At 41.9% G+C, this 19394-nt stretch overlaps 1 protein-coding gene and 5 non-coding genes across 7 annotated transcripts in view; 5 read left to right on the forward strand and 1 right to left on the reverse strand.

Moving 5' to 3' along the window:
* The window catches only part of LOC145459039 (uncharacterized), a 60165-nt gene that overhangs the window by 17104 nt on the left and 23667 nt on the right, over positions 1–19394 (reverse strand). The window contains exons 43-48 of one of the 2 annotated variants that reach the window (XM_080337616.1): positions 19163–19342; positions 18246–18393; positions 18075–18181; positions 16657–16725; positions 16379–16594; positions 14482–15034 (exon numbers count right to left, since the gene is read on the reverse strand). In XM_080337616.1, the coding sequence (XP_080193742.1) occupies positions 14888–15034; positions 16379–16594; positions 16657–16725; positions 18075–18181; positions 18246–18393; positions 19163–19342 (867 nt within the window). In that variant the 3' untranslated portion in view covers positions 14482–14887. Of the gene's footprint in view, positions 1–14481; positions 15035–16378; positions 16595–16656; positions 16726–18074; positions 18182–18245; positions 18394–19162; positions 19343–19394 lie in introns of those variants that run through there. The other variant, XM_080337617.1, reaches the window with a different exon arrangement.
* Positions 1035–1106, forward strand: Trnag-ucc (transfer RNA glycine (anticodon UCC)). Its single transcript has one exon. It is a non-coding gene; the product is annotated as a tRNA-Gly (tRNA).
* Positions 1352–1423, forward strand: Trnag-ucc (transfer RNA glycine (anticodon UCC)). The gene has a single exon. It is a non-coding gene; the product is annotated as a tRNA-Gly (tRNA).
* Trnag-ucc (transfer RNA glycine (anticodon UCC)) lies at positions 1512–1583 on the forward strand. The gene has a single exon. It is a non-coding gene; the product is annotated as a tRNA-Gly (tRNA).
* Positions 3035–3106, forward strand: Trnag-ucc (transfer RNA glycine (anticodon UCC)). Its single transcript has one exon. It is a non-coding gene; the product is annotated as a tRNA-Gly (tRNA).
* Trnag-ucc (transfer RNA glycine (anticodon UCC)) lies at positions 3193–3264 on the forward strand. Its single transcript has one exon. It is a non-coding gene; the product is annotated as a tRNA-Gly (tRNA).

The raw sequence follows: 19394 nt of genomic DNA on the forward strand, positions 1-19394 counted from the left end.
CTATTTACTATATAAAAATAAATAACAAAAAATTTGAAAATTCTCTGTTCACCCCATGAAGGTGTTAGGCTGTCAATAGCAACGATGCTCACCAAATTTGATTCAATTCCAACCAGTGGAAGCGGAGTTATTGCCGTCGAAAAATTTGGATTTGAATAAAATAGTATTTACGGTGACCGATTCTTTGTTTATTTATTATGGTTGTGCTCACCGTAAATACTATTTTATTCAAAACGAGGCAATATAGTGTGGCGAAAGGTTGGCAATAAAGGTTAGGCGATAGTTATTTAAAGTTTTGTACCTCTTCTGATAGTTATTAGAAAATGCCTACGGGAATGAGGGTTTAATTTACAAATATCAGTTATGAGACCGCAGTAAGGTCATTTACTCGAGCTCTAATTGATATTGACCATAAACATCGTGTACTTGGAGTCGGTGTGATATAAAATGCATATCGCAGCCGTGGCGTCGGCAAATTTAAGATGTAAAAAAATTGATGTTAAATTCATGCCTGGATGGTGTGTGTTTGAGACATTCTGAGCAAGTGTGCAATCGCGCAACCATGTCCTGCAGTCGTGTCGGTGGTGTAACGGTTAGCATTGTTGCCTTCCCGGTCGACACAATTTTTATCATGATTCCTTATGTGTTACTATTCTACCTATCAGTGTCTGCATTAGAATTAGAAAACAGCCAACATCCACTGATAACCGTAGCGTCGATGGTGTAAAGGTTAGCATTGTTGCCTTCCAAGCATTAGAACTGGGATCAATTCCCGGTCGACGCAATCTCGATCATGAATCCTTTTGTTTCACGGTTGTACCTATGAGTGTCTAATTAGAATTCCTGAAGAGCCAACATATCTAGGTAACCGTAGCGTCGATGGTGTAAAGGTTAGCATTGTTGCCTTCCAAGAAATAGATCTGGGATCGATCCCCGGTCGACGCAATTTTGATCATGAATCCTTTGTTTTTCACAGTTGTATCTACGAGTATCTAATTAGAGTTGCTCAAGAGCCAACATACCCGGTAGCAGTAGCGTCGATGGTGTAAAGGTTAGCATTGTTGCCTTCCAAGCAATAGATCTGGGTTCGATTCCCGGTCGACGCAATTTTGATCATGAATCCTTTTTTTCACGATTGTGCATATGAGTATCTAATTAGAGTTGCTCAAGAGCCAACATATCAGGTAACCGTAGCGTCGATGGTTAAAAGGTTAGCATTGTTGCCTTCCAAGCAATAGATCTGGGTTCGATTCCCGGTCGACGCAATTTTGACCATGAATCCTTTTTTCACGATTGTGCCTATGAGTATCTAATTAGAGGTGTTCAAAAGATAACATTCCCGGTAATCGTAGCGTCGATGGTGTAAAGGTTAGCATTGTTGCCTTCCAAGCAATAGATCTGGGTTCGATTCCCGGTCGACGCAAGTTTGATCATGAATCCTTTTTTTTCACGGTTGTGCCTATGAGTATCTAATTAGAGTTGCTCAAGAGCCAACATACCCGTTAACCGTAGCGTCGATGGTGTAAAGGTTAGCATTGTTGCCTTCCAAGCAATAGATCTGGGTTCGATTCCCGGTCGACGCAATTTAGACCATGAACATTTTTTTTCACGGTTGTACCTATGAGTGTCTAATTAGAATTCGCCAAGAGTCAACATATCTCTGTAGCCGTAGCGTCGATGGTGTAAAGCAGAGGTCTCAAACTCAAATGTGCTCGAGGGCCAGTTTCCAGTTTTTACGACGCCGCGGGCCGCAGCATTTATAGGGGTATTCTATGTCTTTCCAAGTAGGCCTTATTTGGCGGGAATTAATTGTCCTATTGAAAGTGAGCCGATCCAGCAGACTGACAGTAAACACTCATCTTCAAAATGTGATTTACTCTGGTATCAATTTAGGCCGGGCACGACAAGAATCATCACATTTATAACTATTTGAATAGAATTGTTGTTGTACTTGATATATATTAATTATAAGATATAGACACCATATGGGCGGACAAATGTATGATGTCATCACAAAAGCTCTCGGGTTATAATTTTTCAGCTATTATGAATATTTTGAATTTAACAGATTGATAATATAGACTGATCTGATATCAAAACATTTCCAAGTTTAGCATTGTAATTCCAATCCATTATTCGGGAATACTTCTGATAAGTAGGCTATTAATCTCATGGCCGAATATCTTCAAATAGCCTGTAGGAGCAGAAAAAAATATAAATATAATATGAATATATTAAGGAATGTGTCCTAGTGATTGAAATGTCGGAACGCCAAACGTTAGAGCGTACCACTGCGGCACTCGGTACCTTTAAGTGGCCTTTATAACATGGTTTAGCGACCAAACATGTAACTAACAGATCGCCAATGGTTGCCATAACTACTTGCTTAGTTAGCAAAATACCAAGCTGCGACCGTCTGATCTATCACTATTCCCCTGATACGCGATTAGTTTGTTGCGTCCATGGTTCTAACAAATTCACGGCATTTCGAGTCACTTCAAGTCTACTCGAGTCATTTTCATTTTGCTATCGAGTTAGCCCGAGTCTGGGTAATTCTAAGAAAGGCTGCGTCCAAGTCCAACTCATAAATTTCAGTCACTAATCGTATAAGGGTCAGGTTTTGTCATCATGAATTGAAAATGTGGCGAAATAGTGAATCTACCACTGCATGGTAGCGTTTGCAATTGATGTGATAGTAAAGTTTAATGAATAGTTTAAGGCTTTCGGAGCAATTTAAGAGGGAATTTTCACTTTAAAACCTGAAAATATATATGTGACACTTATATATTGTCGAATTAATAAAAATCTAAAATGTCGTCGCGGGCCGCACAAAATGTTCTGGCGGGCCGCATGCGGCCCGCGGGCCGCGTTTTTGAGACCTCTGGTGTAAAGGTTAGCATTGTTGCCTTCCAAGCAATAGATCTGGGTTCGATTCCCGGTCGACGCAATTTTGATCATGAATCCTTTTTTTCACGATTGTGCATATGAGTATCTAATTAGAGTTGCTCAAGAGCCAACATATCAGGTAACCGTAGCGTCGATGGTTTAAAGGTTAGCATTGTTGCCTTCCAAGCAATAGATCTGGGTTCGATTCCCGGTCGACGCAATTTTGACCATGAATCCTTTTTTCACGATTGTGCCTATGAGTATCTAATTAGAGTTGCTCAAGAGCCAACATACCCGGTAATCGTAGCGTCGATGGTTTAAAGGTTAGCATTGTTGCCTTCCAAGCAATAGATCTGGGTTCGATTCCCGGTCGACGCAATTTAGACCAGTGGTTCTCAACCTTTTTCGCCTCGCGGACCGGTAAAACTTTAAAAAATGTCTGGCGGACCGGTGCACTTCGAAAATTGAGATGAAGCCAACATGTAAAGTATGCAACCGTTTTTTGCAATTATATGGTGCTAGAGAGTGACATTTAAAGGGCTGTGATCGTAATTAATAATATTTATGATAGCATCCATGCAATTAAATGGTAGTCAGTCTGCTGAGTCGAGATAAAATTGTCTTATCCAGATAAACGTGCAGTTTACAGTTTACAGTCTTTCGCGCCGAATGCCGTGGGTTTAAACGACCACGCCAACTCGAACCAAGTCGAACCAAGCCCCTTGCCGTGCTACCTTGCTCATTGCCCACTTCCATCAGACGCATACGCTACTCTGGCAACTATACGAATACAATGTGTGCCGCAGGAAAACACCTTGCAGCAACTACCGGCCATCCGGAAATCCGGGCTGCAAAAGCACTTCGTTAGCCCATGTACAGGCCGTGTTATTTTTGGCATTTCAGGAGCCAGATGCCAAAACTGCCAAAAATAAAAATTTGAAAATGCCAAAAATAAGCAATTTTTGGCATATGCCAAAAATAACACGGCTTGCCAAATAGTGTATTTCGTTCATGGTGTTGTGTTAACAGGACCGCGTTACAAGCGAGAAGAGCGTTTGTGAAAGACGGGTTTCTTAATCTGGGTCCAGCCCACTCATTAGAGGTGAATGCATGATGTCCTAAATGGTGTGGGCACAGCGAGATTAAACGGTTGGCTGCATTTGGTTTGCGTCATACTTTCCAATTGTCCAAAGGCAATTTTACGACCATTTTTGACCGGCTTGTCGAGAGCTAAATTTGATAAAACGAGTATCAATGAGAAGCTGCCGCAGTACTGATTATTAAAATATAAATTATATTCTGCTCATGGAACTGGAACCCCCAAAATCAACCCCGATTTTTGCATTGTGATCGAGTTGAACATTGTGACGCAACAAACTGTCTGGCTATTGATGAGCTGCATATTCTCGTTTTGCCAGACAGTCTTGTTGCGTCAATGTTCTTAAACAAGCTAATTTTCCCAGGACTCTTCCATGCGAGTTGGTAATATTAAAGCCACCTGAAGTGACAAAAGTCCTCTCAAAATATATCGGTAGACTGAAGGAGAAATGATAGTCGGGCTACTAAATATAATGTGTTGAGAGACAAACACAGGAAACTCCTGGAAAAGGATCGGGAAGAAAATTCTTTCCGCGATGAGATCGATGGCACTGGCGAAGTGATCTCTTTTCATGATGCATGGAAGCCGGTTCGGCCCTCCAAAGATTTTGAAGCTATGAAAACCTTTTGTGGATGACTGGCAACATTCTTTCCCTCAGCGACTACTGTTGAAGCCGATATTTCCCAGATTCGCTGGGCGAGAAATGAATTTAGGAGAAACTTAGCTGACCTGAGTCTGGAAGCACTGTTACAGTGCAAACGATTTAAGTCTATTCAACAGCTGTAACAATCAGCTGTTGAGCGTGTTTGTTTGGCTTTTCTTTCCTTTTTTTGCTTATTGGCACCGATTCCGATGGATAGGCCTACTGCACATTTTGTGGTTTCGTTTGATATTATTAACCTATGAAATCGTTAGGTTTTTTCTTCTTCCTATTGTTTGTTGGCACTGATTATACGTGAATGCTGCACATGTTGTGGTGTCTTTTGACAAACTAGCCCAAATAAAGCGTTTTTGTGACTAATTCGAGGCTGAAACTATCTATTTAGAGGACGATGCCAAAACTGCCAAAAATAAAAATCGAAAAATGCCAAAAATAAGTTATTTTTGGCAGTTTTGGCATATGCCAAAAATAACACGGCCTGCCCATGTACCTCCAAAAAAACGTTGGTCTTGGTCCCCCACAGGAAGATAAGCCTAACTTCCTGGGGATTCACCCCCACACCCTACAGTTCGGTGGATGTTTTCACCTGTACTTGTGAGCACATTCATTCTACTTGGTGTAAGCAGAGAGTTCATGTAGCTTAATCGCAGCAATACCGAATATTATCGATCATTCGTGACTGAATTGGTTTTCTCGCTGCCGAATTTTTGGCACACACTTCGGAGTTCCATGTTAGCCTATACTTCATTAGGGGTTGGTACGTCGTGGCGCGGTAATGGCTGACGCCGAAATGCCTACTTCTATAAATCATGCGTATATCTCGGAGAAGGGCACCTAATAGGCAAGACATTTAGTGACACTAAATCGCGCAAAGCGCGAAAAGTAATTGAAAATGTTGCAAAAAGTTTCAGAAAAATACGCTATGATTTAGGTTCATTTGCAAGTTAATTTTCGGCACTTTTTAAGCTCGACCCCTCTCCAATTGGGCGGTTTCGGGTGCCCCAGTTACGGTCCAACACAAAATGAATGAATCGAAAACGAATGATCGCGCAAACTGCGCTGTTGAGCAATGAGTCAGTTCGTACCTGTTCTGTACTTGTCGCTCGTCAAATAACACGTCTTGAACTTTAAGTCAAATCGAACATGTTTCAAGCCCTAATGATACCTCACGAACTTCTGAATTATTTTAAAATTTGATTTTTTAATTATTCTATCATTGGACAAGCGTTCAACATTACATCTTGTAACTGAAGTATAAAATTGCAATGTACCTCGCGGACCGGCGGTTGAGAACCACTGATTTAGACCATGAACCATTTTTTTCACGATTGTACCTATGAGTGTCTAATTAGAGTTGCTCAAGAGCTAACATACCCAGTAACCGTAGCGTCGATGGTGTAAAGGTTAGTATTGTTGCCTTCCAAGCAATAGATCCGGGTTCCCGGTGGACGCAATCTTGCTCATGAATCCTTTTGTTTCACCGTTCTACCTATGAGTGTCTAATTAGAGTTGTTCAAGAGCTAACATATCTCGGTAGCCGTAGCGTCGATGGTGTAAGTGTAAAGGTTAGCATTGTTGCCTTCCAAGCAATGGAGCAATAGATTCCCGGTCGACGCAATTTTGACCATGTATCCTTTTGTTTCACGGTTGTACCTATGAGTGTCTAATTAGAATTACTCAAGAGCCAACATATCACAGTAACCGTAGCGTCGATGGTGTAAAGCAGTGGTTCTCAACCTTTTTTGACTCGCGCCCCCCTTAGAGATGGTCAAAAAAATCGCGCCCCCCCTGACCCCCCTTGCATTTATCGTCATGTCAAAAAGAGCACATCATCTAATACAGAGGTGGGCAACGTTTTTGATAATCATGGCCGCATTTCGATTACTTATGTACGTGGTAGCGTAAGGCCGCATTCCAGGGCATTGCCGCAATGAACGATCTGGACACAAAATTCCTATGGTAAACTGTCCATATCCATTCCCGGTGAACTCCGGACTATTCTACTTTCCACAATGGCCTATTGTACGCAACGAAATCGCGAGTGGCAATGTTATGAATAGTTGCCGGGAGGTGCATACTGTCGCGCGGAGCGCGAAAATTTTTCAGGGCTGCGAACGAATTGTTATTTCTTGCCAATTCCCATTCCGGCTCAGATTAAGACGGGCGCTACTGCATTAAAATCAAAAAATGAAGTCTTGTTGAATTGCGCGGAGGGCGAAGAAAATTTCAAGATTAATTAAAATCTCTCGAAAATGCGGGAGTGAATTCGTAATTGCAATTTGCATGTCTACGGCCGCCAACATATAGCCTACTAATTGAATTAGGCGTCCAACGCCGCTCAAATTCCCTTCTACGGCCGCAGGCTGCCCAGTGCCCACCCCTGATCTAATAGTATACATAAGGTATATCTTACGCCAATTTTTAATCGGCATTCCAGTTGTTGAGTCTTTTACATGACAAATTTCTCCAAACTTGTTTGAAAATAACAAAAAACATTGAACAAGACATCCATTAATTAATTTCAAGGTAGGTCACCCTGAGATTAATCCTGATGCTGGTCGTGAGTACAGAGCGCAAGGCGTCGTTCTGTCCTGCCAGGCTAAATTTGATCAGTTTTGGAAATTAATTAAATTGTGTTGATTTATAGCCTAATTGAGGGCGAAACCGGGCAACCTATGTTGCATCTAATTCTGTCTTAGGCAGTGCAGTTCGCAAGCTACTAACAAGAGCTGCCCAGCGCGCCAAGCTTTAGGCTACTGTCAAAGCTATCAAGCAATGAATGACTTACACGTGGGAATTGCTCTCTATATCTCCAAAGAATTTCAAAAATTTGCTCAAATCAAGTTGAAATCAGACTATACTCCGTTGAGCGCGGTTGCTAGAGTTTGTATTTTGCAACTTTCTTGAATATGTAATAACTTTCATCTTCATTAATCGTCTTCTCATAATGGATGTGAAACACATGTTCGGACACGTACAATTTATACTGACTTCGTCAATTTTTCGCGCCCCCCCCTGAGAGCCTTCCGCGCCCCCCAAGGGGGGCGTTCCCCCCAGGTTGAGAACCCCTGGTGTAAAGGTTGACATTGTTGCCTTCCCAGCTAAAGATCTTGGTTCGATTCCCGGTCGACGCAATTTTCATCATGATTCATTTTGTTTTCATATTGTACCTATTTGTGTCTTAATCAGGATTACAAAAGAGCCAACGTCCGCTGATAACCGTAGCGTCGATGGGGTAAAGATTAAAGATTAGCATTGTTGCCTTCCAAACAATAGATCTGGGTTCGATTACGATTGTACCTATGAGTGTCCTAATCGCAGTAATTATGATTACTTAAGAGCCAACATCAGCTGGTGACCTCAGCGTCGATGATGTAAAGCAGTGGTTCCCAAACTTTTTCGAGCTACCGCCCCCCCCCCTGGACAACGAATATGGTGCCAGCGCCCCCCGACACCCCATTACCACCCCTAACTCATAAAACAAAAGTTGTTCTACATATATTACAGCAAATAATGAGACGGACGAAGCTGGTATATTATTATCATCATCCTCGTCTTATTGGGTTTGAGTTCTGATTAGAACAATCTCATTCTAAAAGCTTCAGTGACGGGTGACGGCACTGACAACACGATCTATCAAATATGAGCGGGGACGGGCAACGATGTAAAAGTCAACCCGACTCCATTGAGAGTATTTCTATTTGATTCAATTTTGTGAATCCAGAACGAATGATTGGAGATATATAACTTTGGGTTGAACTCAAAATTGTTTTACACTACAATGTAATCAGCTCGTCAATCATTTCATGCTCGGGAACTTCACAGAATGGATTGATTATCCAGTGAGGAATTTCTAAACGGGATATATCCCGTAATCAAATCACCATATCACCGTGCAATTTTCTGAAATGATTGATTTATGTTTCTCCGTCAAAATCGGGTATTCGAGCGGGACCGGTATTATGCAAGCTTGCTAATTGGAACAGTTCACGTGTCGCAAAATATCGCTGAAATATCACGGGCTTATCACTGAATCCGGACAGTGCCCTTCTCACCTTCATCAGGTTTCATCATTACTAAGACCGGATATAATCTACAAATAAATTTTACGAAATATGCCCGTCAAGTAGAAGCGATATCGCTTCTCGCAACCAGAACGCCGTGTCGCAGGTCATGTGTCGAACAGTGTCGAAAGCGCTGTGGAAAATCCACGATCATTTGAAACAGAGAATAAAATCATGAATCCTTGTGTTTTGCGATGGTACCTATGAGTGTCTTAATTAGGATTACTCAAAAGTCAACATCTGCATATAACCGTAGCGTCGATGGTGTAATTATTGAATCTTAACATTACATTCGATAGTGTAATGCAGTGGTTCTCTACCGGAGTGCCAATTGGACTGCTCGGGGGTGCCGAGAGAGTTCTATTATTTTTATCCGCTCACGACACCCAATTTACAACGCGATATGATGAATATATCGAGAATGCAAATCGACCAAGTATGCGGTCTTTCACTCCCCTCAGCCTATAATGCCCGATAGAACTGTGTTCGATCTCGATCTTTCTTATTTTAGGTTTCCTCGATCTTTTCATTCTCTTCTTTGAATTTGTCCTTGATCGGGGCTTCCTCTGGGTCTTTTTGCAAGGACAATGTAAGCACAGCAACGTAGTGGATAAGAATCTCAGATAAAGCTCCGGCGATTCGGAACTTGCTACTGCCAAGAATCAAACCGGGGCCTCCAGGGCTACTGTAAATTCCGTTGGAACGCCAACTCACTCACATATAGCAGCATTTGGGAACGAGATAATTAACTAAACAATTTGGTCGTTATTAAGGTCTGGCGGAAGGTGTTGACCTTTTTTCTAGTCACATCCATCAGAACCGGGTAGAACAACAACATGACGCAATTTGATTACAGATTTCACTTTTTATTCATCATCTTGCCTAATTTTGCACTCGGGATAGTCTACTCATTGTTTCTAACGTTCGTTATATTTTGACAATGGTCAATTTACCTCATTTTACATGACCGAACTTCCAGCCTTTGTGAAGAACACCACTTTCGGAGGAGCGTAGAATCAGAATGTAGATAAACCATCAACATCCATGATAGGATTCTGGATTTTATACCTCGGTCAGACATGTACCCGCACCCCGTTGGTGTTGCAGCGGTGCAACGTAACACAAAGTGCCACGAACTATTTCTCGCTTTCAGAGGATGCCGCGAGGTCCAAGTGGTTGAGAACCACTGGTGTGAAGATTAGCATAGTAGGTTGCCAAGCAGTAGAACTGGGTTCGATTCGCGGTCGGCGCAGTTGTGATCATGAATCTCTATATTTTACGAGTGTGTCTATTACCTATGAGCGTCTTAATTTGGATTACTAAAAACTTAACATCCGCTAAGACAGTGGTTCCAACCTTTTCCCACCCACGTACCATTTCGAGGTTGTATGCAGTGCTCGCGTACCACCTACAAAAATTTCGAGCGCAGAAGGCGGTCAAAAATGTTTCCACCGTGTTGAGATGCCGAAAGCATGAGCGAAACAGAAAATAAACTGCCCATTTTAAGGCGCAGTATATGAATTCGGTAGTGGATCGATTTGGAATTCTTATGGTCAATATATTAAAACGAAATTTGGTTAGGTAAGAATCCCAATGCTTTACGACGAGATCTCTTCCCCGTAGGCCGTCATTGGTGGGATTGCCCCTAACCACGATTATGACCTTACCACGACGACCACGGCTTCAAAAAACTCAAAATTAACCCCACCTGAACTGTAAGAACTCCCTGCGGTCGAAAAAAAACAGAATCTGTACTCGCGTACCACTCCAGTCAGCAAAAGTGTGTACATTCAATGCCGACCCAGGCGAAGAAAGTGCAGGAGAGAAGTGCACGCAACCGTTTTGACACTACAGCGAGGCGGCACCTTTGATGTACAAATACTGATCGCTCTCGAATTAAGAATTTATCGATTGTTCTCCTTTCCATCGGTCGGCCAGAGAGATTGGTGTCTAATCGCTCTAAGGGCGCAATTTTCTATAAATCCTGATAGAATCGGTCAATGATATCGGGAATTGCGCATATATTGCTATAATTTTTTTCATACACTCTCTGCCCACGTTATCAGATCTCCTGGTAGAGCTGAGTATAAGGTGCTGTCTTGGAAAACGTAGCGCCCGTAAATAAGAATTCAACATATTTGGGCTGTTGGTCCATTGGTATATATTTTAACGTGATGTTATTTCATGACTTCCTGTCTGCTATCATTTTAAAATATATTGAAATCGCCCAAACGGGCTAAGCTAAAAAGACGCACACGATTTCAAATTTTTATTTCTTCACTGACAAATAATTTTTTCTGCGGGATGGCATTTGTTTTGTGGGGTTCAGATTGCCAGAAACAGGAACATTCGGCACCAGCCATTTAGACGCCTATGGACAATTGAACATAGTATATATATCAAAATTTTCGATCAGCATAAGGCAGTCCTTTTCGGCCTAGGTTTTCTCGCTGCCGATCGTTCTGGCACACTTCTCGGAGTCTCATATTGTTAATGGCCTAAAACATCATATGTCTTGGTGCGTCGTGGAGCGGTAATGGCCGACGCCTAAATGCCCGTTTCTATAAGTCATGCGTATCTTTTCTTGAGGAAAGGGTACCCAATAATCAATATAATTGACAACATTAAATCGCGCCCATAGCGCAAAAAAAGTTTGAATAAGGTTGCATACATCCTCAAAAAATACTTTAAAGTTCATGTTCATTAGCGAAATAATTCCTTCCAAACTTCCAAATCAATTTAAAATTTGGTGTGTTATTTCCCTAATGAATTAATTTCTCTTTAATGAACGAGCATCAAACGTCTTGCATTTTGGAATTGAGGTATACAATTCTAATATATCTGGCGGACCGGCAGGACACTTGCTACGGACCAGCGGTTGACTATCACTAGTCCATTTTATACTTGTTTCCGTTACTTTTCATTCAGTGCGCACTGCGCATGCTTCATATTTAAATGTTGTTTTGTCAATATTTTTAGGTCATGGTGGGTAATTGATGAAAAGGATTTTCCTAGTCACGTGAGAAATTTAATTACATTATAAGGCAATTAGTGTATATAATTATAATGAGATGGAGATTTTGCGTGTTACGCAGAATTTAGCTTGGATTTTGATTCAATAAACGAATTTGCAGATAGACCTGATTTGGATTTCCTTGGCTAACTATTTTCAACAATCAAAATGACCAAGTCATCATCATCATTGGTTTATTAGCAATTTTATCAGTTCAATACACCACAAAAATGCGATGCAATGAAAGGATATGAAGATGTCGAAGCGACTAGGAGTAGTCTATGTAATCAGACATCCACCTTGGCCTTGGCGATGTAAAGAGGAGGCATATGCACACTGAATGAAAAGTAAAAGAAGATAGTACTATAGAAAAAGCAAGCGACAAAATGGGTGGCATGTCATGGAAGCTGGCGAGATCGATAGGTCAGGTCATGGTCCGGTAATCTTGAGGGTGGACTAGTATCTGACTAAATCTGATTTAGAAGCAGCTCCGTAATGACACCGATTTCAGGTTATTCAGACCTTTCGTATTTTTCTCACCTCAAGTCTCCAACACGTCTTCTGATCGTCATGTTATAGTAATCAGCTTGATTCCGTATAGTCCCATCCTGCTAGCTAGGGCTTTGGAGCAGGAGTATTTGTCAAATTCAGCGGTTCCCAACCTTTTTGGATGTCGGGGCCGCATTTCAAACTACGTATGGAGCCGCATGAAAACACTCTAGTAGGCTACTTATAACGAAAATCTGAAGGTAGCTGGATCTCACCATCCAGCTAATTCAAAAGCATGCACCGAACATGTGCATAGACTTCTATCGATTCTATATCGGTTATTTTAGCATTGATAGACCCATATTGGCGAGTGCTAGGCCTATTATTAAAATGAACTGAAAATGCATATCATTACTACAACACATGATTACGTTATATGGTAGCTCTTCAATCTTCATACATTCCAGCACTTAATGCTTAAAGGGGCACTGCGCTCTAAAAATGATGTGGTATCAAATTGAAGGTAAAAACGAACAAAAATTTTTGACCGCGGCCATTTCCTTCAGAACGCCACCGTAATGGAGCTGCAATTTATTGAAATTTCTACAAGACCAGCTGCCGCGGCTGCTTAACCCGTTACGTGGCACGATATCTTCACCGTCGCACTTGCTCGACGCGATTAGGCAGTCACGCAGAGAACGAATGTTAGATAGCTGTCAGCCGATGTTATGAAGGAAATGTGTCTAAGTTTCGTTCTCTGCGTGACTGCCTTATCGCGTCGAGCAAGTGCGACGATGAAGACATCGTGCCATGTAACGGGTTAAGCAGCCGCGGCAGCTGGTCTTGTAGAAATTTCAATAAATTACAGCTCCATTACGGTGGCGTTCTGAAGGAAATGGCTGCGGCCAAAAATTTTTGTTCGTTTTTACCTTCAATTTGAGATCACATCATTTTTAGAGCGCAGTGCCCCTTTAAGTTTTGTGAGGGATTAGACGTTGAGTAATATTGGACTTACTGCAATTTATACTCGACTATGAACCGTTATTTTGATGTTAGTAAAATTGCGTCGAAATTCACTATTCACACACACGACATATAAAGGTCTGCGGCCGATCCTGGCATTCATCCATGCATTTGACGCTATAGTCTGCAAAAACTCTCTTTCCCGGTTTTCAGAAGCGGTCTTGGACGGCATTAGACATTACTAATATCCTTCATTTAATCATTCATATACTGAAATTGACTATAACTATTCATGAAAACAAACAACAACTATCGTCTATTATATTTTTGTGCCATATTTAGACAGGGTTACCGTATTTTGGAATCGGGAAAGAAGCACACTTTTTCAAATTTTTCAGACTTGGAATTGCGGAGTAAAATTTGGAAAACTGGGAATTTTTTTTCGACTTTGTGGTTTTGTTTGCTTGTTTTGTGGTATTCATGGTGTTTGTCGACTACTATGGTCATGTAGCCTACACCAGGCCGATTATCTTCATTATTTTCCGTAACTGCCGACTTATAGCACGGCCCACCTCTAGGCTTTTCGTAAGACACCGCTTACGCGGATGAGATGGCGAGGAGGACTTTGTGGTTGGTTAAATCAAATAAAAATCAACTCTCCGGCTCAACTCCAAAAATACTGTTTTTCTTTCACACTTTACACGTTGGTTGACTAAAAAAAGGCCGTCACTTTCGTTCCAACCACGATTTCCTATTTAGCGTCATTTATGCCCATTTTCACTCGATTCTATTCACTATCTTAACTCTAAAAGCTGTAAAGGAGGACGTATGGTAACCCTCTATTTAGAGGTCAACCAGAGCCGCAAGAAGGCTACCTTGGAGCCGCATGCGGCTCTGAGAGCCACGGTTGGGAATCACTGGTCCACTTGCGCCAGCGTACTCTTGAATCATAGATTAGCTCCAGGTATCATTGACACCACTGCTCCGCTAAATACGTCAAAACTATCAATTGCGTCAGTCAGCAACGTGGTTAGTACGAAAGGTGACCCAACTAAGCAACAATTGTTAATTTTATGAAGGGTAGCTGTCAAATTATATGGATTCAGTCAACAGTACCCTAGTAGAATAGCATCTTACGAAGTACATCGGAGCCGTAGCTATTTTTGGAACAAGTGGCTCCGACTCCATTCAATTTTCACGTAGAGCTCACGCGAAAATGCCTGGCTCCGGCTGCGAAGCCCTGCTTCTATCAATCAATCCTGATCACAACCTCAACAGTCTTGCACACAATCAAACACAGCGTATATACTGTTCACGATGCCAGACATCACATATATTTTTCCAACCTCATTGAAAATCACTCCACCCAAAAACACACAACATCAACATTAGTGGAGCGGAGAAGAGAGAGTCGAACCTGCAAATAAGTTTATTCCAGCACAAACAAACTCATTTCCAAGTCCTACGGCACAGGGTGCGAGAGATGGGAACAGTCCGACTCTCGGCATGAATTACGTGTCATCCAGCACTATGAGACGCAATTCAGCCGCGTCGGGCGAGACACAGAGTGCAAAGAGTACAAAAATAGATTTCTGTCACAGTCCACGTCTCGATTGCCTCCTAGCTCCGGCGGCCGGAGCCGCGCGGGTCTCGCGGGCGCGCCGTCGGCGCGGTATTGTCGCACGCATCAAATTCCTCGGGTGTTTCCTCGCTTAGCCCATGAAGCAGACTTCCTTCAAGTGGAACCCGTGACGCTGGTATTTCTGGCCGAAGTCGAACGACTTGTAGTCGTACAGCGGCAGTGCGTCGAGGTCGCTCGTGTCCACGGTCAGTTCTACTCTGCCAGTACCTTCGCCACTCTGTAATCACAAGTCGCGCGATAAAATTACCGAGTCACAGTTACGATAACTGGAATGGGTATACAATTGAATGTAGAGAAGACTCGTTCAAAAATAGCCCTTTTTCCAGATTTTCGCGGCTATTAGCTAATATTGTTACGTTGGATAAAAGAACGTTGCACACCAAATTTGACTCAACTCCGACTAGCAGAAATGAAGTTATCAGAGTTGAAAAATTGGGAATTTATTATAAAACAATATGTTTTTTTTTATTCAAATTTTACTAGATGGGTTTGTAAAGTCTTATACAAGGATACACAGCAAATCTGGCTTAATTCCAACTGGTAGAAGCGAAGTTATTGGAGCTGAAAATCTTGGATTTGAAAAAAATATCAGAACTTGACAATGTCGAGGTTAGCTGGTAAAATTTGAAAAAAAATTTATAATAAATTCAAAATTTTCAAACGCTGACAGCTTCACTGCTACACGTTGGAATTGAGTCAAATTTGGTGTGCAACGTTTTTTTAGCCAGCAATTCAAGCTAATGACTGCAAAAACTGAATAAGTTATTTTTGTACAACCCTAATGTACAGGTTGTCAGCAACGAAGTACTACTGTCCGAGTACTTGAGTAGTTTTTGTACTTGTGCTTTTTATTTGAGAGGTTACTACTTCTGCTCAACAGTTTTTACGCAAAACTACCAACAGTTTATACTCGGAATTTGGATATTTTTACACAGACAGTAGTTTTGGGATGTTTTTGCATCACGTTCTATGAGAGAAATTGTCACGAAAACTGAGCAAAAGAGTTTCTGTAGTCTAAAATTGCGTTAACTTCACTATTCTTCGAAGTTATAATGAAATGTCTGTCATGGCCGTCCTAGTCTCGAGTCATTTTACGCATTTGAGAAAATGACTCGAGTCATTACAACCCTGCTACTCAAGTAACTAGTTTCAAAGAGTCGAATTGCTATAGAGGAGTCACATAATTTAAGCATTCAATCGGAAATGGACGACTTTCGAAATTGCAAAATCGCAAAATGATTATTAACGCTACAAATAGGTACAATCTTCGAGAATATTTTTAGGTACAGTAATATGGGGACATCTTACGGCGCTTTCACTCATAAAGGAGATACAAAGTTATCACAATAATAACTTTCTACTTTTACAAACTCAAGGAGTAAAAAGTCAGTAGTTGCCCCAGAAAACTATTTCAACAGATGTGGAAGTAGTCAAAAGCAGTACAACGACAAGTAAAACTACTGGAGCAGTCCAAACAGCATGAGCACTATGCTACTGACCAATGACCACCTCCATGCTAGCTTTCCCCCGGCAAAATCGATACACAAAGAGAAATACTCACGGAGCACGAGTCTGACAACACAGTTACTGTAGAGTCTATAGAATCGCTCGTTATGGGGACGTTGTTTGCGCCCATCAAATGCAACGCCTTGTCGTAACGGCCTTCAGAATCCAGCCACCCGACCGAATCGACGCAGTCGTACGTGAAGTTCTGTTGCGCTTTGATCGACAGCAGACGGAGGAATTTCAGCTGAGTCTCGTGTACCGGGTATTTGAACTGAAGGAATGCGGACGCTGGTGAGCTGAACGAACTTGCCAGAAGAAAAACGGGGCGCTTACCCTGTATCCTTTGTTGTAAGAACTGAACCAGGTGCCGGGAGATGCCTTCGGCCAACGCATTGGTTTTTGCTGAAAGACAAACGTTGTCGTTAATTTCACATCTATAAGTATATCTAGTCGAAACCGGGATTTATATCAAGTAAAGCGACAGCAAAAGTGATCAAGCAGTCATCGTTGTTTTTTAAGTAAAACTAGGGAATTCAAGACATGTCAAAACTACTTAAGTGGAAGTTGTAAATGAAGGGCTATAATTCGAGGAAATAGTTTAAAGTAGATTTGCTCAAGAGGTCGCATACCATAGCAGCAAGTTGGAAGTGGATTCGTTCCAAATTGCAAGATGCATCTTGGTGACGAATGACTCATGACTAGGGCAAGTTTTTGTTGCAGTAAAATCCGTAGAAAGTTGTGTTCTTTTTTCACAAAAGTTGCACTAAAAAGTTGCATTTATGGACAAGTTCCCTGAAGCTATTAGGGTATGACATACTCAAATCGATCTGTACGCAAGGAACTATAGCAAAACTCAGTGTTGGCGACTTCAACAAAATCAATAGCGTCAAAAAATTGCTTCAGTGAAAATATAATTTTCGGTGGTTGGTTGGTTGGTTTTGAGGTATTCATGGTGTCTGTCGATTACTATGGTCATTTACACCAGGCCGACATTCTTCATGTTATTCCGTAACTGCCGACTTATAGCACGGCCCACTTCTAGGCTTTTCATAAGACACCGCTTACGCGGATGAGGTGGCGAGGAGGAGCCTAGATAAACCTCAAACACTCAAGTATAGGATTTCAGAAGGCGACCTCGGTCGGACTCGAACCCGCAACCCATTTGCGTTGCAGCTGCGGATTCTACCACTGCGCTGCGCTATCTCGCCACCACAATTCTCGGTCGTCTAGCCTCAATGTACGTCAAATCTGAAGGGACCTCAAATTTATATGACAGTGAAATAATCAAGCGATCTATTTACATATACTGCCAAATAATTCCAGTAAAAAGTTGGTTGTACAAAAAATCGAAGAAAGTTGCAAAAAGTAGCATGAAAAATCGAAAAGTTGCAAAAAAGTTGTACGAAAAAATGGAGAAAAGTTGCAGGAAGTTGCAATACAAGATTCCTCCAAACAGCTTAAAAAACCATACTACATAACTTCTGAGTATTTAGGCAGCTGCCGAAAGCTGCACAAGTTGCAAAACTTGCAAAAACTTGCCCTACTCATGACACTGCAACTTTTCAGTTACGTCCATACAGAGCTATTCAGCACAATTTTTCTAATACTTTCACTTCCGTAAAAGCGATGTAAACATTGTTACTGTGGGCATTTCATGTTTTTTTAGGAGAGTGCAACAATTTTAGAGTCATATTTGTACACGCTAAAAATCGCGTGATGCTTGACTACATTTCATTGTCATAGTCACTTACATATGCGGTCTCCGCGTTTATACACGTGCTGACCATCTGTCCAAACCGGCATTCAACTTGAATTGAGTCGTTGACGCAGCCGCCGTTAGGATCAATCCAGTATCGACCTATAATATAATGCGGGTCGTCGGTCACTATAATTCACGGATATACTTTTTGACTGCGCAGTACCGTCTTGGAAGTCCGGGTGGCAGAGTGAGAGATCTTTGCAACTGCGGGCCGGATGTTCGCGGCTTCCTGTCGGCTCTTTGGTCATTCTCACTTCCTGGATGAGGGAGTCCAGCATGGCAAAGATTTCCTCCATGCCGGGCGGGTGGTCCTGAAACGAGTAGATTCCCTCAAAATATGGGTTGATAATGATATCTTCTGCATTGTGGTGAACATGTTTGAATAGATAGTGGCGGTTTACCAGACTTCCGCCATAACGTAGAATGATAACAGTGCCCCAGGTTGGTAAAGATTTACACCAATTTACACCCGATTTACACCAATGGGTTGGGCACAAATCACGTCATCGCAATTTTCCGGTTCAAAATTTCGCTTTCTGAAATGGGTGAAAAACAAGTCACATACACCAATCTGTATGGAGCTATATCTCAGTGGTAGACTACCTCGCAACCCATGTTGGTAACTATGTTATCACCGATGAACAGACATTTGAGGAGAACGTGTATTTACCAGATTCCCACTATAGCAAATCAAATACACTGATCCTTATGGACACATATCCCAGAGATGTAGTGGGTTCTGTTATGTGCGGCTCCAGGGGGTGGAACATGAAAATAGAATCTACTCCACACCTGGGATATATCTTCATTAGAAGTGTAGTAGATGATTCACTATCATCCATTCGATGCGGAAGCAAAATTATGGATCAGAACGTGCCATTAACCTAATTCGCACCGTGCTATGGCGAAATCGGCAAAATCACGATTTTCGTTTACAGTATGGCATCATCGCAGGATTTGCAGAGTCACAATAACCGCGCCATGATTCAACATTTTCAAGGCTGTGAAATTGGTGAAACAACGAATTATGGTCACTTGGAAATTATGAAGGAGCAGTTGAAAAAATCAGTGAACTCTCACCGCCATTGTGTCGATGACATCCCTCTTTCTTCGGCGTCGGCTTCCTCCTGACATTTCAGGCGGCATCTGGATAAGCTGTCCTGGCGGTCCGGGTGGTCCCGGGGCGCCTTCCGGTCCGGGGTCACCTTTGGGACCTTGAGGTCCTTCGGAACCTTTGTTTCCTTTGATACCGGTTTGACCCTTTGAGAACACCGGATGTTACCAAAGCTGAAGTTCTGTAATATGGCATATG

The sequence above is a fragment of the Botryllus schlosseri genome, chromosome 16 (assembly GCF_051294905.1).
Source record: "Botryllus schlosseri isolate E-star chromosome 16, Bs_hap1, whole genome shotgun sequence".
NCBI lineage: Eukaryota > Metazoa > Chordata > Ascidiacea > Stolidobranchia > Styelidae > Botryllus > Botryllus schlosseri.